This window comes from Pteropus medius, unplaced genomic scaffold, assembly GCF_902729225.1.
Source record: "Pteropus medius unplaced genomic scaffold, Ma_sr-lr_union100, whole genome shotgun sequence".
In the NCBI taxonomy this organism is placed as follows: domain Eukaryota; kingdom Metazoa; phylum Chordata; class Mammalia; order Chiroptera; family Pteropodidae; genus Pteropus; species Pteropus medius.
The window spans coordinates 1,939,399-1,963,197 of NW_024352149.1; the positions used below are offsets into that span (position 1 = coordinate 1,939,399).

The window sequence follows — 23,799 nt, forward strand, 5'->3', positions numbered from 1 at the left end:
TGCTCCTTTTTTAAACCATTCTACATAGCAGCTAGACTAATAGTTCCATAATGCAAATCTGATCATGTAATATGTGCTTTTATTTAAAAATTTTCAATAACTTACCTTTATTTTTAGGATAAAGTCTAAACTCAATAATATGGCTTACAAGATCTGTCATGGTCATGTCTGCTTACCTCTCCAGCTTGATACCTTACCACACACTTCGTACCCAATACAGTCCAGTATATCTTTCAGTTGATGCTCGTTTTTATCTTTAAGCCTTTGCACTTGCTGTCTTCCTACCTGGGCCACTACATTCAAATGTCATCTTTGGCCTAACTAATCCTACTAATCCTTCAGATGTCTTTTTAGCTATCACTTCCTTGTGAAGCCTTCCTTGACCTACCAAATGTAAGTCAGTGCTCTTCCTATGTGCTCCAATAGCACTCTGTACTTTTTTTTTATCTGAAAGGTCAGCACACAATATAATAATGGCTTGTGCCATATCCGAATTCTTGTGCAGATTTTAACACTGGTCTACTTAGTAGGGATTGGTTTTATCTTATTCACCACTGTACTTCTAACATAAGACATGGGGCCTGCTGTAGGTACTTAATAAATTTTGGGGGGAATAAAATATCAGAAAGGAATATATGTTCTTGTCTTATAAACCGTCCACTGCCTATCCAACTTCTGCTGCCCACCACCTCTACCCTGGCATTTTCTAAATCTCAGTATTTCTCTGCTTAAAACCTCTTCCCCTTTTATTTATTGAGCAATGTTCTACTCATTTTTAAGTCTCAATTCAGTGTTGCTTCTTTGAGTAAGCCTACCCAATTCCTCTGCAAAGACAAAGGCGCCCCTCCTCCTGTGCCGGCACATGCATTTTCTTCTACATGTCACTAATATACTGCCTCATTAGTAGATAGTCAATGAAAATCTGTTTTATGAATACATCAATGTAGGTAGTCGATAACTGTTCCTATAATTTGGGATATGAGCAAAGTTTGAGGCAGACCTGGTAATTTTAATGAAAGAGCAATTTAGTGAATTTCAGACCATACTGCATTTGGAGGGGCCAGTCATTGTAGCTAACAAAACAGGTTTACCCACCTTGGAAGGAAAGATAGCTAATTTCCCTAACCCAAACTTTTCTTTCCTAGGCAATCTTACATGGATACTCTTTCTAAGGAAAACTGGTATTTGCTTCCTTTACCTTTTCCTAGTCTTTCCACATATCTTGGATATGTGATATGTCATTTTCTGATGGGGGAGTAAGAGAAGAACTTCAGGAATAAGAGATGAAAAAGGATAAAATTTACAAGTTGAAAGACGGTGTAAACAGCACTAGATTACTCAGGACACAGGTAACCTGAACTCTAGTCTTAGATCTGCCAATTAGTATTCATGTAACTTTAAGGAAATAATTTTACTCATCCAGATCTTGTTAACATAAAAGGGTTACAGTAAACTTCAAGCCCTGGAGCCAGCTCTAACATCCTAAAAATGTTAGAAATGTGCCAACAGGGTAGACTTTAATCCCCATAATCTAAATATTTTTTTAAAAAGAGCTAACTTAAAGACATAGTGCTTAAACTCGGAAGACTCTTTAAGTAGTTACACCTATCACAATCTTTTATAACTTATAGAGATGTTAATTTATGTAGTGTTGACTAGTTTCCTTTTAATTTTTCTGTCACGAAAAGCATCACTGGATACACTAAATATGAATATAGTTCTCTACAATATCAATAGCTGATCTGTATCTTACAGAGGAAAAATAGCATCATGGAAAGTACGCTGGGGTTCAAATCAGAGAAATCAGTGCTCAAAATCCCAGCTCCACTAATATCCAGCTTTGTACCTCTGGACCACATACATAATGCCACCAAGTCTTTGCCTCAATCATCTGTGCTGACCACTTTATATACATGATTTTATTTGATACAGCATATTTAAATTAAATTACAAGTTGAAAGACGGTGTAAACAGCACTAGATTACTCAGGACATAGGTAACCTGAACTCTAGTCTTAGATCTGCCATTTTTAAAATCTGCCAATTTAAATTTGTTGTATCAAATAAAATCATGTATATAAAGTAGTCAGCACAGTGCCTGATTGAGTAGAATTCAATAAACTGTAGTGAATACTATTACTATCGCAAGCAATTTTACAGTAATGCCTGGCCTTCATTAGCCAACACTTTTGCTTAATTTGGTGGCATCACCCAGAGGGTCAGCTTTGGAGGAACTTGACCTATCACTTTTTATCTTTCTTTAGTGACACAAATGTCACACAGTTCTCTCTGGTAATAGGGATGAGTCATTGACCTAGTTAAAGTAGCCTTTTCTATTAGAAATTAAAGGTTAAACAATGTAATCTGTTCTAGCATCTTAATATTTTTAAAATGTTTGGATAAGATAAGCTCTGGGAACTAAGGAGAATAATACAATGCCAAGTTTCAAAAAATGAGGATGCAATAAAAGGTTATATGTGATTTACTCATTCAATAAATTAAGTATATATTGAGCAGTTACTGTTTACATTGCGTGCTGGCTACTATGGGAAATATAAACCTACAAAAAAATATTATCTCTGTGTTCAGGGAGTTTTTCAAGTTCAAGAGAGTTGATGTATGCACACATTTCTAATAGAAGGCAATATGTAGTAAATACTATAAAACTTATGCAAATCAGGTGCTAATTTGGAAGTGAGAGAAAGCATTTTGCTGTTAGAATTATCAAGAAAGATATCATGAAAAATATATATTTAATTTTAGCCTTAAAATGTGGGTAGGAATTCACTGGAGGGAGAGAGAACAGTGAGAAAGAATTCCAGAGGGACTCACATAAACAAGACATGGAGGCAACAGCAGCCCACATTTGGGGAAAATTTACTATTTGATTCAGCACAGCATTCAGATAAAGATGTTTTAAAAGACAATGAAACTTTATTTTATTTGTTAGAAACTGCAGAACCACCGAGAGCTTTTGAACAGGAGAGCAATAAGATTAAAACGGTACTCTAGGAAGATTGTCTGGAAATGATTCTAGACTGGGTTGGAATGCCTTGAACTCCAGTGGTCATATCAAGACTGGACAGAAAACAGACACTGCAAAAAGGAAGGACTGCAATGACTTAGTGACTGATTCAAGGTAGAAGGAAGTTTCAATTCTCCCACCAGGCATCCCACCCAAAGGCTTAGTGTTTAACCAAGTATCTTGTTGCAAAAAAAATAATGTGAAGATATAGGTCACTGTAACTTGCTTCATGTAAAGTTTCTCTCAAAACATACGATTGTCCAATAATAAGCTAACTCCAAACAGAAGAGTTGTCCTTTTGTTTTCCCAGTGGCAAGTAAGGGAACATTGTTAAACCACATGTAGCCTAGACTCTAAATGAAGAAAAGGTAAACTTCACAAAATTCAGAAGTTTCACTTCACTGATTTCTGATAGTGATAAATTTCCTGGTATTTACATAGGCTAGCATCATAAAATTATAGATATAGACAAATATCACTAAATAGAACTACCTGAAATATTCGTTTGGATTAGAAAATAGAAATTCATGGAAAAGAAAATTTTGTTACTTTTAAATATGTTTTAAAAAACTAAACTAACATTTACTAGATACTGATGGTACGAAACTGGTTTCAGAGCATAAAAAATTAAGTAATATATACATATTAAATCTCTATATTACTAATCCGTGCTATTTATGAAGAAAAATTTAGGGGAGATGAGATATGGAATAAAATCTAACTGCTACAAAAATCATATAACTGAAGTGCTAAAAAGAATTAAAAACCAAAATAAAACAGTTCTTGTCAAGATTATCAGAAAATCTGAAAAAATATATTATAAATAAGCCAAAAATAAATAACATTTCATTGTTTCTGTTAAACTTTACTTTCGTTTTAGTTTCTGTTCTTTAAAATTGTAAATGATTCTATTTCCCTTGTTTTTCATAATGTATAATGTATAAATAAGTCATACAACCTTCGTTTTTAATTTCAACTTTGCAAGGTAAATGTGGTTCTGCAATAATTTGCTCATTTAAAAAAGATTCATACATAAATATATTTTTTAGAAAAAAAATTCTACCTTTCCTTCATCCATTGGATTGTCACTTATATGGACAACAGGTCCTGGATGAGATTTAGATGACCTAAAAAAGAAAAAGTAAAATTTTTTCTATGCTAGAATTTTCAATGCAAATATATTCCTTAAAGTAAGAATAATGAATAGAAAATAAAGCTATACTTACAAAGGATATAAACATATCGGTAGTGATCAATAACAGATGTATAGTTTTTAATAGAAATCAAAATAGAAATCAGAAAGAAAACAGTGCCTCTTGCATCAATACAAGTCAGCAAAATTTACAATTAAGTATACTTTCTGTACAGGAAAGAATATGTGATTTAATATTTCAGTGTGAAAAATTTATTCTCACGGTAGAATTCTCAGAATAAATATTTTTAAATAAAGCAGTATCTAAAATATTCTATCTTATTTTACTCAATTCTAGCCTCCAATTGGGGCACTTCATCTGGTTTGAGAGTTCACACAAAAATAAGGAAAAATTCTATTTTTTTAAAAAAATCAACAAAAGTAATGCCACTTATACTTTTTCAGAGACAAAGAAGTCATGTAGATAAGAATGTAGCTGAACTGATGCTTGTACAATATGAATAAGCACTCTCTATTCATAAACTCCGAGGGTTGGGAGATCAGTCCCCTTCATGGGAGCCATCTGTGAAACCACACCTACACCAGACCTACCCATTAGATGCTGTGATCAACTCAAACAACAAACCACAAAACCCCAGAGTTTGTACCAAGGGACTAAGATATGATAATAACGTCCCTGCCACAGGAAGGAAAACTATGCTGAATACACTATTACAGCTGCACCAACACATTACTTAAGAGATATGCCACAAATTTATTGTTATGTCAAAGTGACAATAAAATCTGTGGAATGAAACAATATGGAACTATTTGTTTAAAAATAAAACAAAAAGAAATAACGAAAACTAATCTTGCCAATATCCTTAAGTTTTTATTTTTATGTCTATATTATATAAAAAAAAATTCAGAGAAAGAGATAAGATATACAGAAAGATAAGATTTTAAACAGACTGAAAAGTTAGTGCTAAAGATCCTTAGGGTCATATAGCTCAAACCAATTTTTGTTGCTGCTACTGTAAAATAAAAACAATCATCATTGTATCAAAATTAAGAAAAACGGTCAAATTAATTTTGCAATGTTATACTGGAAACATTTATTGTATTTGTTAATTATTAAAACATATCAAGTAGTGGTTTGGATCTGCATTTTCCAAACATTGGTGGCAACCCATTTAGTGGGTAATGAAATTAACTTAGTAGGGCATGGCAAGCATTTGAAAGAAAAATAATCGGAAGATAAAGGGAAGAGTGTTTTTCAATATAAATAATTGTTTCTTTAAACATGTGCCACAGTTTATACATATGTGAACATATGCATATATGTTATATACCTATATATGTATATAAAACATTTAAATATACGAACTGACAATAGGACAACACTTACAAAAGACTTTAATAAATCTAAATCTAATATCGAGAATGTCAGACACATATTTAATTCAAAATGGATTTAATTAGCTTAAATATAATGACATTATCATATATGGTACTGATACTTTCAGATCTGGAATTTTTGCTCGAACTCACAATTCGATGGCTTTATTCCACATAATGACGTAGCCTGAGAGTGTGAAGGACTCCACATTGACAATATGTATATTACCTCGTTCAGTGCCCACATAGAGCCACTTACTCTGGAAAGGTAGATGGCAAAATGTAACCCTACAAGAGAAAATATATTTTTAAAAAGAATTAGAAAAATGCCTGGTAAATGTTATTAATTGTATTAGAGGCTTAATCATGATGTATATAATTTAGGTAAAGCAAAAATGATACACAACCATTAGATTTATCCACTCATTGTGATTAAAACTTAATTATGCTAATTTGACTTATGCTTAATTCAAACATAAGGCCTTACAATAAATAGCATGGCATGATAGAAAAAAGGTGAGTTTTAAAATTAGTGCAGTTGTCCCTCAGTATCCTTAGGCGATCCTGGAATCAATCCTCCACGGATACCAAAATCCATAGATGTTCATCAAGTCCAAATGCTACACCATTTTATATAACCTATGTATATCCTCCTATATATTTTAAATCATCTCCAGATTACTTATAATGCCTAATATAATGTAAACGCTATATACATAATTGTTATACTACAGTGTTCAGGGAATAAGAAGAAAAAAACTGCATGCATGTTCAGTATTTACACAACCATTGCAGGCCGTTTTTTCCCCCTCAGTATTTTTGATCCGCGGTTGGTTGAATCCGCAGATATGGAACCGACAGATACAGAACCCACAGATACAAAGGGCCAACTGTATGTTTCAAATTTAACCATGTCATCCCCTAACTGTGTTACTTTGGACACATCAAAAACAACCTTTAAGCCACAAACTATGAGTCCAATACCCACTTAAAACATCATCCCTCGATACTACTGTATTTCTCAGGAGATAGTAAACACTGATATCTCTCAGTAGCTGTGTAAACCATTTCTTCCAGACAAAATGCTCTTCTCACTCATATTTTTCTTCTGCTCAAGATTCAGTTCAAATATCACCTTCATCCAAATTGATATCCCAATACTTCTGTATCTCTATCAGTTTTGTCTTGTAAGAGAATTAGGATCTACCTCCCTCACTAACTTGTAAACCCCTGGAAGGGCAGAGATCTTCTGTACTCAGGCTTAGACAACGTGACTGAAATATAATTGAACTATCTCCTCCTACATCCTGATGATATGAAAGGTTTTTATTGAGAAATTATAATAATTTATATGCATGTATTAAACTTTATTATCATTCCAACAATTTCCAACATTTTCTATACCAACTCATTTGATTTCGAGGTAAAGAAAAGAAATGATCTTTTAGTAGCACTTACTCTTGGGGGGAAGAAAAGGTAGTACGTTATGAAACCATAGGATGCTCATTTTTTCACAGAATTCAATCGTGTCTCTCAAAATAGACTATTTAAATTTCAATAAAATAGCACTTCAAATAATACACTAATAATAATCACTGCTAGGCTATCAATACTGACACGGTATTAGGCAAAATATAGTATACAGAATATTCGCTATTTCCATTAACACACAATTTCATTACAGAGAATTTTGAAGATAATAACACTTATCATATAAATGTACATGCAACTGACTGTCTCACTATTTCCTAGAGGTAACATTCATTTAGACAATTACTTAAGGTTCATTATCTGTATTTTCTACTGAGTGTTATAACACGTCATCTTTCTAAAGGATTTATGTAAATTTAAGAAAGCACAGAAATGTCTACTGAATCAGAAAAACATTTTATAGTATCTTATTACTTCATAAGGCAGTAAGTTCACAGTACTTTTGTGAAAACGTTAGGGCCATATAGGTTACAGAATTCAGAATTTTCTTGATTTTTAGAAAGGTACAAAATCCATGTTTTAAATATTACCTAATATGGAGGTAGCATCTCATAAACACAGTGAATATTTTTGAGGTATAATTTTTAGCAGCTTATTTTTTAATTGAGGTATAACTGCCATATGACATTAGTTTTAAGTGTACAACATAATGATTCCATATATGTATATATTGTAAAATTACCACAATAAGTCTAGTTAACATCCATCACCACACATGTAGTCAGAATTTTTTTTCTTGAGATAGAAACTGAAGATCTACTCTCTTAGCAACTTTCAAATAAACAATACAGTTTTATTAACTATAGTCACTGGCAGTTTCTTAAAAAGTTAAACATACACCCACCGTATGATCAACCCACCCCATTCCTATATATTTGCCCAAAGAAAAGAAAGCATATGCCTATAAAAAGACTTGTACACAAATGTTCATATCAGCTTTGTAACATCCAAAAACTAAAAACAATCCAAATATCCATGTCCATCAAAAAGCAAATGGATGAACAAATTGTGTTATATACTTAGAATGCTATTCTGAAGTAAAAGAAAAGAAACCATTGAAACAGGCAACAGAACTGATAAATCTCAAAATCCTTACAAGTGAACAAAGCCAGAAAAAAAGGACACTAAATGTAAATATGTATAGGCATATGTATATAATATATACATATTATATACATTATATATATCTCTTCCCTCTTAAAGATTCGTAGCACATATTAAAGTAGGGGTCCCCAACTCCTGGGCCACAGACTTGTACTGGTCGGTGGCCTGTTAGGAATCAGGCTGCACAGCAGGAGGTGAGTGGCAGGCTAGCAAGCAAGGCATCATCTAATCTAAAATTTTTTCAGTTCTACCCTACCAAGTAAATAACATATCCAGATTTATATTTACAAAACCACATATATACAGCAGATCACAATTTCCAGGTACTTTAAATATTATTTCCATATATAGATAAGAATTCTGAGGTTTAAAAATGTTAACAGACTTCCCAAAGGTCACAAAGCCAAAGCCAGAAACTATGGTAGTATGATTTCATTCATAAACAATTTCTATGCAATAGAAAATGCAAACTAAGCTATTTTACCAGAAAGCAGATCAGTGGTTGCCTAGAGATTATGGGGGCAGAGGCTAGTAACAGACAGAAGGGATTACCTCAAGGAAGCATTTTGAGGTGATGGGTAGGCTCCTGACCTTGACTGTGGTGACAGTTTCATGGGTGTACATATGTTAAAACTTATCAAACCACATATTTCAAATATGTGCAGTTTATTATTTGTCGATTACACCTCAGATAAGGCTGTTTTAATTTTTTTTTCTTTTCAGAGACTTATGAATTTAGAAACTATGAGAAGATTGTCATTTTGATTAATATATTGGAACAAGTCCTGGTGTTAGACTGCCTGGATTTATTTAATTTCCAGCTCTGTCACTTACTAATATATGACCTTAGTTAAGCCATTTAATCTCCCTGAGGCTCAGTTTCTAAGCCGTAAAACACACCTACCTCAGTGTTTACTTGAGCATCAAGTAAGACAAAACCCAGTAGATGCTTAAAATGGGGCTCACACAGGTAGGTGTTTAATAAATGTTAGCTAATTATTATTAAAACTAAGTGATATTCTACCAATTAGAAGTTAGAGGCAAATTTAAAACACATGAAGTAAAATAATAGTAAAGGGAACCGTTGTACCCTGTTAGTGAGGATGTAATCTGGTGCAGCCACTATAGAAAATAATATGAATATTCTTCAAAACATTAAAAATAGAACTACTATATGATCCAGCAATTCCACTCCTGGGTAATTATCTGAAGAAAATAAAAATACTGACTTGAAAAGATATGTACACTCTGATGCTCACTGCAGCTTTATTTACAATACCCAAGACATGGAAACGACCTAAGTGTCCATCAATGGATGAATGAATAATGAAGATATGGCACACACACATACACACACATACATTACTCAGCCATAAAAAAGAATGAAATCTTGTCATTTGCCACAACATGGATATACCTAGAGGGAATTATGCTAAGTGAAATAAGTCAGGCAAAGAAAGACAAATATAGTATGATCTCTCTTATATGTGGAATCTAAAAATACAAAAATTAAAATATAAGCAATAGCATGACGAATATAAAATAAACAATGCAATCAACATCATAAAAACAACTATTTCATTTGAAATGGACCTTAAACTAAAGCATGAACATAGCTAAACATCTTGGGGGAAAAAAAAAAGGCCAAATTAACAGGTTGAGTAAAAAAATAAAAAATACAAAAACAAGACCCCAAAATATCCAACTTTCTGCTCTGATCCACTATTTTGCAGTTCTCCATTATTCTTCACTCTACAAAAGCAGCAACTACTGACTTGCTTATTGTAATTACAACACATCTTTGATTTTAATGATAAAATGATTTAAATGACATAATATGCATACAAAATGTACTTATCTCCTTAAGGGCAGAGATTTTAGATGTGTATTACAACATGTTCTGTTCCTAACACAGCAACAGCTATGCTGCAGCTATTTCTCAAATATTTAAAGAAGCAAAGTAAGACTAAAATCTTCACTGTACAAAAAATTTCTAGAACTTTTCCCTAGACTAGCTTTCTCATAATTAGCCTACATTCTATTATTTTTTTCTCAATCAACTGTAAAACCAACTTACATACTGAGAAATTTTAAGCATCTTCATGTTTTTCAGAAGTGAGAACTATTTAATAATTAACACTTTAAAAAGGAACTCAAAATAGTCACTTAATTATCTTGGCACCAAAACTTTAATATTGTCCCTAGAATGAGTCTTGCACACTTCTTTAAAAAGTGCATAAGGCTTCTTAAGCAATATTCAATGACACTTTGTGGTAAATACATTTGGGAAAACAGGGCAGGAGATATAAAGTGTGTTGGATTTGGTCGTTTGGTACTCAGCATCCTCTTCCATTATCTTCCTATACACTTTCTGATACTGTATAGATGCTGGAAAGCTAAAACTTACATTTCCCAAACTCTCCTACAGTTAGAGTTCTAGGTGAGATTAAGTTTCTGTAATTGAATATTCTTGAGATTTGTAGGCAGAAGTGCGGCAAACCTTTCTGTTGCTGTTTCTGCTGTAAAAGACATTCATGAAGACTTAAGTGGTTAGATGCACTTATGGCAACAGTGAGGACCGGATACAGCATTCCAAGGTCTACCCTTGAGCTTCACATGGTGAGAGGCAGTTGTACAGCAGTAACAGTAAAAGTAGCACTGTGTCCTATTCCCGAGATTACACCTACAGAGATATGTTCTAAAACTCAATAGGTCTATCTCCCTTCCAAACATTTTGGTAAACAGTTACATCCTTGAACTAAATCCATTTACGCTTTACATTTCTACAGTGGTTTCTGTTCCTGCATTGAACCTCAATTAATACAGCAAGGAAATGCAGCTAGTACACAACTTATCTATACGATAGTCTATAGTGACTAAAAATATACCCACTTACAATGTATACTGTTCAAACAGTGTTATCCATTTAATTATTTAAAGTTGGGAAAGGTTGAAAATATAACTTTCTGATAATTGTATAAAAGGTCTTTCATGAAGAAGACCTTTTCCACCTTTCCAAAATTACCCTCTCTGGACTACACACCCGGCAATGTCTAATCAGGTACAACGCCCTCTGTCAATTTAGGAAATTCCTACTAATCCTGCAAATCTGGTCATATGAGCTCTCTTGTGACACTTTACCTAAAACTACCAAAACATAGTGAAACATATCTTTTCTGGTTAATCTTTAAAATTTCACAAGAAAATTCCATTATATTCATATTATATCACATTTTCCATTGCACTGTAATTTGCCATTTCATTTCCCTTAGACAGTTTATAATTTCCATGTCTTTTCAGAATTTATCACAGTATTTGCAAGGACCAAATCTCAATCAATATTTATCAAATGAAGTAATGCACAAGAAATTAAAAATGAAGCAGATATTTGGTACTTTTCTTAAGTTTACTATGCCTTATACTGTCCTGTTATTAAATGAAAATTTAAATTTGCATTAATAAATATGGAACTATATTAAAAATAACAGCAGTCAGATTAAAGTAATTTCTAAATCTGTTCAAAGAATTTATTGTATAAAACATTTAAAAACTTTTGGAAATGTGTCTAAAAGAATCATATTAACCTTTTTTGTAAAATGAAGCCTTAAAAGGACATCAATGACTACCAAAAAACTAAATTTCAACTGAGTATCAGTAAGTGAAATAGTGAATATCAAATAGGAAAACTATATATCAACTACAGAAATAACATCTGAAAAAACTATTCCCTTTTGTTTGGGAGATTTCTTAAAGTTCTATTTTTAATAACCTTACTTGGAGTAATGAAGATGCCAGAGTGTTTTTATGTGACAAATGCTATGAAAAATAAAAGTAACCTGATACTCATCAGCAACTGTTAACTACGTTTTTCCATTTTTGTATTAGATTGTCCTTTATTGTACTTTATTGAAGAGGTGTACTCTAAATATCTTCCAGTCTATGGTTTATATCTTTATTATTAAAAAACTTTCTCCTCTCTCTCCCACTCTCCCTCCCCCATCCATATGTGTATGTATGTATACATACATGTATATACACAAAAATATGGCATTAATTGTATATTTAAGCAAATTTGCTGTCTCAAATGATTTTATGAGTCTGTGTTTTTCTTTCCTCCAAAATTTACTCTCTCCATAAGTCATATAAAAAGCCTGAAACAACATATCCTTCCATATTTTTTCTTCGTGTTCATAAAACACACATATAAAATGTGAGGAATTTGGGGTGGAGAGGAAGTCGTTGTTCTAAAAGGAATACTGTACCAATTATTCTGAATCTTGTATTATTACCCATCGGTACCTGGTGGATGTAGTTTGTCATTTAACTTTATGGTAACTGTGCTGTACAAAACTTATAATCCTTTCCCACATAGCTTATGCTTTTTTGTGTATGCTGTGTAAGTACATATCTTACAGATACTCCCTATATCACTTTCTTCCAAGTTTTAATTTTTCCTGTTTTTTTCACATTTTAGTCTTTAATTGGTTTGCAATTTAGTTATGAAGTAGGGATCACTCTTCCCATTAAGAGCTGTCATGGCATCTTTTATTTACTGTATCTTTTGACTGTAACGTCACCTCTGTCACATAGCTATCTCTCTTTTCACATAGATGTTTCTGGAGTTCATTTACTGTGTTTTTAACCCATTTGTCTTCCTCTTGTAATTACTATACAATTTTAATTTCTACAGCTTTATGTTAATTTTGATAATTAATATAATAAGTTCTACCATCTCATGTTTCTTTTTCAAAACTGTTGCTATCTTGGGCCTTTTTTCCATATGAATTTTAGGATTCACTTAAGTTTCTTGAACATATCCTGTTAAAATTTTGATTAGAATACCACTGAACTTATAGATTACTTTGGGGAAAAGTGATATATTTTACAACTTGAGTATTCCTTCCTATGAAGTTCTCCATTTGTTTGTCTTCTTTTACTCTTTCAATAAAGTCTTAATAGTTTCTCCATATAGATCTTATATATTTTTGTTAGTGTTATTTCTAGGAACATTGTTAACTTACATGTTTTTCCCTTTTTCCTTCCATTCACTTTCAAATTCTGTGTAATTATACTTCTGTATATCTTTTATAAACAGTTCAACAGTTGTATTTTGTTGAGTTTTTTAATTCAAACTGAAAATCTCAAATTTCAGTAGGTAGATTTAGTATATTTACAATGATTTTGACTACTGATATAACTTAGGTTTACCATCTTATTAAACCACCCTTCTTCTATCATTTTACCTCTTTTCCTAACTTCTATTTATTTTCATTTCCTTTCCCTCCCGCCTAATGGTTTTATATTTTCTATCCTTCTAACAGTTACACTTTTACACTTCTAAAACACATATATAACTTAACAGCTTTCTAAAAAGTTTGAAGAATGAGCATTTGGAGTTGGGAAGAATGTCAGATAAGTGGTATATTTTCTGAGTTCTTCCACAACTGATCAGTCAAAATATAACTTATTTTTAATTCTATTAATTATATTCAGGAGTTTTTTGAGTATTAATTAGTCTTTTCAATTACAGATATTTTAGCTCCAGAAAATTTTCTTCAGCTGTGTTTGTTTATCTATCATACCATCCATTCCCAAGTCCACTCCTTCCTAACACTATTCAGATGGTCATTAGAGTATCCATATCTTCCTCGAGTTACCCATATACTTTGGGAGAAGCTTAAATCAAATTGAAATCCAGAGATGAGCCAGACTAACCAGAGTAATTTCACTGACTTGCTGCCATTGTGAGTCAGGTAATCCAGCAATCCCCAACCTTTTTGGCACCAGGGACCGGTGTTCCTATGAGAATCTAATGCCTGAGGATCTGAGGTGGAGCTGAGGCAGTGATGCTAGCGCTGGGGAGCAGCTGCAAATACAGATGAAGATTCGCTCACTCGCCTGCCGCTCACCTCCTGCTGTGTGGCCCCATTACTAACAGGACACTGACTGGTACCAGTCTGCGGCCCATGGGATGAGGTCTCCTGAGATAATCCAAACCTAAAACCAATCAGATAAACTCCTTAAATGAAGGTCAACTGATCAAAATCAAGCCTGTTCAAGTTGAAGGCAATTTAGGCTTTTCTATCATGATCCTCAAAATTCTTCCAACCTCCACAGTCTGGTTGCAGAGAGATCTCCACGTTTTTAGTTATTTATTATAGCAGCATCCCACTTCTAGATACCAAAATCCAGATTAGTATTTTATTGCTGTGTAACAAATTACCACAAATTTAATGACTTAAGACCACAACCCTTATTCTCTCTCAGTTTCTGCAGGTCAGAAGTCCAGGCACTGCACCATTGGTCTCACAAGGCTGAAATCCAGGTATCAGGTAGGCTGCATTCCTGAGACTCTTTCAGTCTCACAAGGCTGAAATCCAGGTATCAGGTAGGCTGCATTCCTGAGACTCTTTCTGGAGGCTCTGGGGAAGAATCAGCTCTCAAACTCATCTAGTCTGCTAGCTAAATTCAGCTTCTTATGACTGTAGGACTGAATCTCCCTTGGCTGAGTCTTTTGTCAGGAAGAGTCCAGTCCCTTTTAAAGGCCCACTTGGTTCTAGCAGGCCTACTGAAAATAATCTCTTAATCTTAAAGTCAAGTAATAGAGACCTCAACTACATCTATAAAATGTCTTTACCTAGATTAGTGTTTGTTTAAATAACTAGGAGTAGATATGTGTACATCAGGGAGCAGTTTTGAGACCCATCTTAGAATTTTGCCTACAACACACATATGGCTAAGAGTAAAAGTGTTGAGTCATGATGTATGTGAGTACCACCAAAAATTGTTCCAAAGTGATCTAAACACTTAAAACTCCCACCAGTAGGTTATGAGAAGTTATAATTGTATCACATTCAAGTCAACAAGTTAGCCATTCTGATGGATGTGGAGTGGTATCCAGTTGTGGGTGCAGTTAGCATTTTCCTGATGACTGGTTTTTGTCTGCTTTTAAAAGAAGTCAGAATATTTTTTAAACTGTTGGAAAAAATTGGATTAATTATTCTATTGTGTGTTTTTAACATAAACTTCTAAAATGGCATTCATCCATATTGTATTACGGTTATTATATGTCTGAGTTTCTGCTTTAACATAAGCTATTCAAGCATTTTTTTTTTATTTGTTATCTCAATGCCTAGCATAACTCCTGGCATACAGAAGGCACTCAATGTTTGGTGAACTGAATTTAATTCACATTCTAAAATGTATTTTTTTCATTTCCAAATTTGAAGCGCTACTCCCTAGGCCAGCTGCTAATGGTGCCGTCCTTTTAGCAGTCTAAGACATAATTTGTGTGAACCAGTATTGCATCAACACAGTTAGAGGAATAATATATGCCCTGACTATCTACCATAAATCTACTTAGCTTTCCTGCCCTAATCATAACAAACAAAATATTTTTATTGATTATTTTGTCTTTATTATTTCTCAAAAGCCTTAGCTCATTGTGCTCATTGATGTAGCTAAACTGCTCTTATATTTGCCTTTTATTATGAAACCTCCTCCTCTTTTATATAACCTTTCCATATCTGAGAACATTTTAAGGTGTTTCGGCAACCAGACCAGTCTCTCTGAATGTCTTTCCAAATTTTCTTGTAAGAATTTCTTAGTCAGTATAGATGATTTCATTCTAGGAAGTTCTCCAACACTTTCTGACCATTTTTCCTTTTACAGTCTCAAAGTCATCAAGTAGTAACTGTCTTCCTCAAACACAGATTTTTTTTTCCTTTTTCTTTTTAAATTTTGTCTCAGTATATAGTTTTCTACATTTAGAATTCCAAAGGTGACTCATCATTTCCATATGACCAACCAATTTCCTTTGTAGATTAGAATGAGGTCCAGAGTAGTAGATCTCTCTGTCTGCCATCCTGACAAACCTGGGTACCATTCCATTCCTGTGTCCTAGTTCTGAATCGCATCCCACCAAATTGCTCTCATGTCTAATGTTTGTACACTTGTCATTAGGCTGCTTTGAAATAAAAATATTTTGCTGATATGATGAAAATTACCATAAAAACTATAATTCCAGGTCTCTGATTTATTCCAATAATATGATTTTTTTCTTGTTAAATAGATGCAGTGAATTAATTCAAAATCGTTGGAACACCTGTATAGATTTTTGAGGGCTGGTATCTAGCCAAATGCTCTTTTACAGCTATGCCCTATTCATGTGCATACTGAACAAATTATGAGCAAAGCACGATATTTATGTAATATTATAATAAGAGTATAATGGGATAAATTTGCTTCTACATTAATTCATATATGCTACTAAGAAAATGTGATGTCAGAGCAGCAGTCAGTTCCTGAAGTAGCTAATAGGCAACAACTCTCCCACTGCTGTGTTGGTATTTGAATGAATTACTCCATTTGTCAAACGGCTTTTTTCTTAAGAGTACTTTGAACATTAATGCTCCATTGACAATTGTTAGTGTGAAATTTTGATGATTAATGTGTTCCATGTGATATTATATTTTCCTAATCATTCCTGTAGTATATGCATGCTTATTTTATTCTCTAAACCTAATTGATAAATCTATCATCAAATGAAAGAGCTAAAAATCAGAAATAAACTGTAAATCAGTGTTAGAATAAAGAAAAAATGTACATCTTTAAAATAAATATATTAATTTAAAAATAAAGACTCAGCTATTCAGGTGTCTAACATTTTATGGGGAAAAATTATTCTCTGAAATTTCATTAAGACAAATATTATTGACCTAAGAATAAATAACATTTATGTGAAAGTGTTCTATACATTAAAAGATATGATTATTAAACAATAATAAGGGATCTAAGTAAGGAAGCCCAGATATATAATTTAGTCTTCAGTCTTTAAATGCTTCATACATTGTTATTTAAAAACTGTTATGCAAAAAATTTAACATGGTTGAAGATACTGGTCATACTAACTCAAGGTAATGAAAAAACACTAGCGGATAGTTGAAGTTGCTTATAAATCCATGACTTCCTCCCAATTAAACTTCCTTTAAAGGAAAAAAAAAAGTAGAAGCTAAATGAAACATGCTCTAATAAGACAACTACCAGACAGAAGTTTCCTTGTCAAACTCTCAGTTTCTACCAAGCCAAAAACCTCTTCTTTACATGTATAAACCCAATGGTACATAATAACAAGGTTGGCCAATATCAAGCAAGAGGAACAAAGGGGATGTAAATTCGTTTCCTAGGGATGCCATAACAAATTACTACAAATTGGGTGCCTTAAAACATCAGAAATTTATCCTCTCACAGTTCTAGAGGCCACCCATGAGAAATCAAGGTGCCAGCAGGGCCGTGCTCACTCTGAAGGCCCCAAGGGAAAATGTGGCCCATGCCTCTCTCTTGGCTTCCGGTACTGTTAGCTATCCTTGGCATTCCTCGGCTTGTAGATGCATCATTTCAATTCCTATTCTTATCACACAGTGTTCTTTCTATGTGTCTGTCTCTCTTCTCATACATTAAGGACACCAATTATATTAGATTAAGGCCCACCTTAATAATCTGATATTAACTTGCTTACAGTCACTAAAACCCTATTTGAAAATATGGTTACACTGCCAGGTACTAAGGGTTAGGACTCTGACATATTTTTTTAAATTTTATTTTATCAGTTTCATGTATATAGTACATTGGTTTAGACATTTATATAGTTTATAAAATGATCCCCCTAATTGTTCTTTCTCTCCTCTGGCTCTCTACTTGCCATTACATTAATGCTAACTGCATTCTCTATGCCACGTCCCCATCGCTGTGAACATAGCTTTTTGAAGGACACAGTTCAATTCATAACAGGGGATTAGGCATTAAAGGCCATGCCTCCAAGGTTCTCTACCAATATACTGTTATGATCAAGCCTTTTCAGGTTGCAGGGGAGTTAGATGATGTAGCTAGTACTACTGGAAAATTAGTTCTTATGGTAAAAATTGTATGACAGATAAAACCCTGATGGGAGATGAACCTGGCACTTGGTATAATAAGCTACATACTATTCAAGGAGAATGTTTAAAACACTGTATTTTTCTTCACCTTTCAAAAAGTACGTTTCCTTTTCGGTGATTTTTTAAAAATCTATCTTGCATGGTATCCTGGTTGGTTTTAGCTTACTTACCTAATAGGGACTGAACTATGTCCCCATGCCCCCAAATTCATAAGTTGAAGTCCTAGCCCCAGTACCTCAAAATGTAATTGTATTTGGAGACAGTGCTTTTAAAGAGGTAATTTAGGTAAAGTAATGTCGTAACAGTGGACCCTAATCCAATATGACTTTTGTATTTATAAGAAGAGGAAATTAGGACATAGGCACACATACAGAAGACACACATAGGGAGAAGATGACCACCTACAAGCCAAGGAGGAGGCTCTCAAAAGAAACAAACAGAGCCAACAGCTTGTTCTCGAACTTCTATACTCCAGAACTGAGGAAATAAGATTCTGGTAAGTCACTTGGTCTGTAGTACTTGTCATGGCAGCTCTACCAAACCAACACATTTCCCTGCCCACGAACAGAAAGACTCTTTGAGGTAGTCTGCCTCACTCCCTAAAAATAACCTGCACATAAAAAGTCTTAAAATGTGTAACTGTAAGTTGGAGGTCAGAGAGGGTATCTGGTGTTAACTTTAAGCCCAGAATTGTCCATAATTTAAATAAATTCAATACAGCTAATATCAGTGGCACTAATGACTGTCTTTTTTCAATTAGCTGTTTCTATACAGACCGCCTAAGTAAAAATCTCTTGTTTAGTTAATGCACATATTTCAAATTATAAAATTATTACTTTAAGTAAATCCAATATCTTTAAAAACAAAGCTATATGGCAATTTCTACATGCTTTATACTGTTCTAAGGGCTTAATACGTATTATATGGTTGCATACCAAAATAAATGTACTTAACAAAACTAAACTGTACATTTAAAAATAGTTAAGATAGTAAATTTTATGTTATGTATATTTTAGCACCATTTTTTAAAAACTAAAATTAGAAAAAATCCACATTATGAAAAAGTACAATTTAAATTATTACATGATTTATATTATACATTTATAAATTTCTACTAAAATAAGAAAATTTACTTCAGAAAGTAAGACAACATGGTGATAAAAACTTAAGTTTAAATTATTTTACAGCTGTTCAGAATATAATGAAACTGCCATTTATAAACTTTTCATATTTTTCCTACTATTCCTAGTTTCAGAAGTAAAAATGCAAATAGCATAAAAATAAAACCAACTTACTTAACTATTAGGTTACCCCAAATCCATTGCTGAATAAGGGGAAAGCTAAACTATTGCTTATTGTACTTCAATGTCAACAATAAAATAAGTTGTGTGATAGTTATTACAAGTATTCTCAAATATTCCAGCTTTCTCTCTTCCTGGATATAAGACTGAAATTAAAGATGGCCACGTGACATGCTCTGGCCCATGACATGAGAGTGGAAGAGATATGTATCACTTCCAGGCAGAAGCTTTAGGAGCCAATGATTGCTTCACCACATTCTCTTTCTTCCTCTACTATAGTGACTGGCAATATTGTAAAGACTGGCCGTTCCTCCCCCAGGATTCTGCAATAAAGATGATAACAAAAAGGAACAGTGCCAGCAAATTCACAAAGGTCATAAAGTGTAAGCAAAAACCAACTGTTGCTGTACTAAGTCATTAAGATTTTGAAAGTATTATTACCATAGCATAACCCAGATTATCCTGACTGATACAGATATAAATGCTGAATGTAAAGCAGTTATATAAAGAAAAGAATGAATTCCTACAAATGAGATGGAAGGATGGGCAGGTAATGACAGGATTTTGCCCCTTTCTCTGCCTGAGTCAGTTGCTCCAACAGCCTTCCATCGAGGTGTAGATTACAGGGCATATGAAAAGTCCTGAATGACATAGAACTCAGACTGAGGGGCAGAATAAGTCTTGTTGCTGAGGGCATATTCCTAGAACTGGGGAAAGTCTCCATTCTACCTTCTCCTTGCCACCTCTAGACAGGTGCTAATGAAAGCTAGGCTCCTCCCTCTCTCCTTCCTACCATTTGAGGCGATCTGGACTTTAGTCTTCAAAGAAGGTAACAAGGTTCATCTGTGAGGCACCAGGTCCATTCCTTGGCATTTTAAATCCAACGGCTGCCATAGAAGTTTGTAGCCATCCCACAGGATTTGATCCGAAGGAGATATTCAAGTGGTAGCCTCTGTGAGACTGCACCCATCAAGACAAGCTATATTTTGTACTTGACACAAAGGCGCCTTCTGTTTGTCCACATATGTGCCTACAGATACCTTGTAGACTAGCTTATGGTTCCTCACCCACGTTCACCAGAATTTCTTGGAGACCATCCTTAGAGGTACTATAGAGGAGACTTACTCCATACCTGACCATCATCAATTCCTGGCTCTGGGACTCCCTGAGGTTTGATCCTCTCTCCATGAGGATTCACTATGACAACTTGCAGTGTATTTTTGTAAACTTGAACTACATACTGCCACATGCCTGTGTCCCAGTGAGGAGTATGAACACGCCACTAGCAAACAAAGTATCAGATGTATTCTCCTACTGGAACTTTACATCCTGGCAGAATGCCTGCAGTGCCTGGTGTTTTTAAGAGAACTTCTATAGCACTACAGTGATCAAATGACATCACTTTGATGTGCCAGAGTCCAGAGTTTCTTAACTTCTTAACTTTATCCACTAGATGCCCGGAGAACTGTTCATCCCTGACCTCCAATTGTGACAAAAAATATCCCCAGATGTTGTCGAATGTCCTCCAGTGGGTAAAATCAAGCCATGTTGACAACTACTCACTCTGGCTCGATGTATACTTCCATTTCCAGCAGGTGGTGTGAGGCTGACAAAAGGACGTGTACTGGTACTAAGATGCATGCCACTCTTCCCACCCGCTCTGCTGCATCTGAGTCTCCTGTAGGGCTCCCTGAGATCCCACTGAAAGCAGACTGAGGAACTCAACCCAGCACGCTGAGAGGCTGGCCCTATTGCAGCAAGTAGAAAAACAACTGAACCTTGACTTTTTCCTGGCTCTTCCTCCCCATCTCACCTATTCCTCCTTCCAGTAACTCTTCCTTCACCTCTGCCCCTCTCCTAGAAGTAGAACCATGATTCAACTAAAGACATTTAGATGACTTATATTCTCAGATGAGATGTAGCCCAGGAGTAAACTTTGCTGCTGACCTGCTGCCAGCTCTGGTCTTTGTGCCCCATACAATATACACATGCCTTGGTGTTGGCTAGAGAAGTCTGAATTGCTATATTCCCAGCAGCCTCATTAGCTTGCATACTTTGGGAGGACAACTGTGGGCAGAAGCCTAGACGCACAAAAAGACTGACCTGTTCATATAACTTGAACAAACTGACACCCGCATGGCCTGATCCTTGGACAGGGATGGGCAGTTTGATGCCCGTCTTCCCACAGACATGGCCCAAAGACACTAACTCCACTGCATTTAGGTACTATCTAGACCCAGATTTCCTTGATACATATATACATATACACTAGACACATACACATATACATACATATTTTTATATATATAAACCTAAAAATATGTCTCACAAGCAATGGGGGAACAGGGGGATGACTATATTCCTTACTCATATTTCATTTAAAAATAAGTTCTATATAAAGTGAAAATTAAGCATAAAAAATAGAAAATTTAAGAGCACTATAAGAAAATATGGGAGAATGTTTAATAAAATTTGGCTGAAAAAGGCCTTTCCAATCAAAGCACAAACTCACAGGTTGTATAAGAGACTTCTGTAATCAAGCTAGTCTACAAATAACTTTTAGATATATTCATATAAGTGAACAAAAACGTATGTAAAATAATATTACAAAACAGCAAAATGATAGGATATAGAAAACAATATAAATGTCCATTAATGAAGACTGACTGAATAAATTATGGCACTTCCATCAACAGAATATTATGTAGTTATGAAAATGACTAAAGCAGATTTAAATGTGCCAGTATGAAACAATCTATCAGATAAAGTTACAGAAAGACTATATAATGCCTCCCCCGCAAAAAAAAGAAAAGAGCTATACAGAGATTTTTGCTTATATACACAGTCTGCAAGAATTCCTAAAAGAACACAAACAAAATTTATGCAGTTGCCTCTGGAATAGAAGATGTGTCTGGAAAGGAAGGTAACTTGTTTTCACTGGATATCCTTTTGAAGTTTTGAATTATTGTTTTTGACTGTGCATAAAGTCCATCTCAAAAAAAATAAGATCGAAGAATAAAATTCAAAGAAAATGTTTTAAAATATAATAGCAAATATCCTATATATAGGATAAGCAAGAGATTCTTACCTTTCTCTGCAAAATTTCAGAGAATGTAGTATGGCAGGTCTCTTTTGACGTAAATTCCATAAATGTAAGGTATCATCAGCCAAGGCACTCACAAGAGCTCCCTTAAAAATAAAGTGTAATATATTTTATATAGAACACATTTTACAAACATTAAAGCTAATAAGGATCTTCCAAAAAATCTCCTTCCCAAACTTTGAAACTTTCAGCCAATAGATTTAGTTCTGAGAAACATTTGCCTCACTCAAATTCTACAGCAGATGTAAAACAATGTATTGTGCGCATAAACATGTGTACAAATGTTTTAAATTCTTTAATAATTTAAAGTGTAACTTAATATCTTATAAACTAAAATTATTCTAGGGTCCAGTTGAATATTATGGTTGATTACTAGCTATGTAAAATTAGAGATCAGACTATAAGTTACTTGGTCACTACTTCCTTGACTAAAATAGCAAAATATGATATGAAGTAACCTTCCCATTTTATTTAGCTTAAAATAAATCCTTATGAATGTACTATGCTTAAATCAAAATTCTACTACTAGAATGACATGGAAAATAAAGTAGCATTCAACACATTGTAACTTCAATGTCCAAATAGTTGAAAATTCTGACTTAGAAAGTTAAAACATCTGATACTATGATACTATTAAGTATGGAGAAGATAATCTCTAGTAGTATGTGAGAATCCCACAAGGGGCTCAGTTTCATCCCAGACCTGACGAATCAGAATTTTCAGAGCAAGAACTTATGTAGGTGTATTTTTAAAAATTTCCAGAAATGATTCTGATACATGAACAGAATTAAAAATCTCTAGACTAAGGCTGATTTATTAAGACAAATGAATGTTTTTCCTCAAAAGAGTAAGGTACTTTTTTCTACACAGAGAATAAGACAAAAGATGCTACATGAAGAATTTATATTAATTTCAAAAAAGATTCGCAATTCTAATCGTTAATATTATGAAAAATCTTAAAATAGCCCTCTTAAATTAAGAGAGCTTCTCATTCATCCAAGAAAATTAAAATAGCTCTGAAGACAAAATTTACATTAAATGATCTCTCCAAGTCCTTCCCACCTTCGAAATTCTATGAGGGCTATTCTGTGTAACTACTAGGGCTACGACATGGCTACTGGAAAGCAGAAATACTCTCCCTTTCACTAGAAAGTATATTCTTATCGATATCACTTTGAAGCTGAGAAATTCAAAGGATTCAGGTTATCAAAGATTTGCACTCTTCATTCTTATTTCCACTGTAGTTTCAGACCATGTCAGCTTTCTCAAGACATTTGCCCCATCTTAAAATCTCAGGGAAGAAGAGAAGAT

At 33.9% G+C, this 23,799-nt stretch overlaps 1 protein-coding gene across 6 annotated transcripts in view; it reads right to left on the reverse strand.

Annotated features, from left to right (window-relative positions):
• The window catches only part of STXBP5 (syntaxin binding protein 5), a 150,989-nt gene that overhangs the window by 97,562 nt on the left and 29,628 nt on the right, over positions 1–23,799 (reverse strand). For all 6 annotated transcript variants that reach the window (XM_039846957.1, XM_039846953.1, XM_039846952.1 and 3 more), the window contains exons 4-6: positions 22,474–22,574; positions 5,708–5,842; positions 4,088–4,151 (exon numbers count right to left, since the gene is read on the reverse strand). In XM_039846957.1, the coding sequence (XP_039702891.1) occupies positions 4,088–4,151; positions 5,708–5,842; positions 22,474–22,574 (300 nt within the window). The remainder of the gene's footprint in view (positions 1–4,087; positions 4,152–5,707; positions 5,843–22,473; positions 22,575–23,799) is intronic.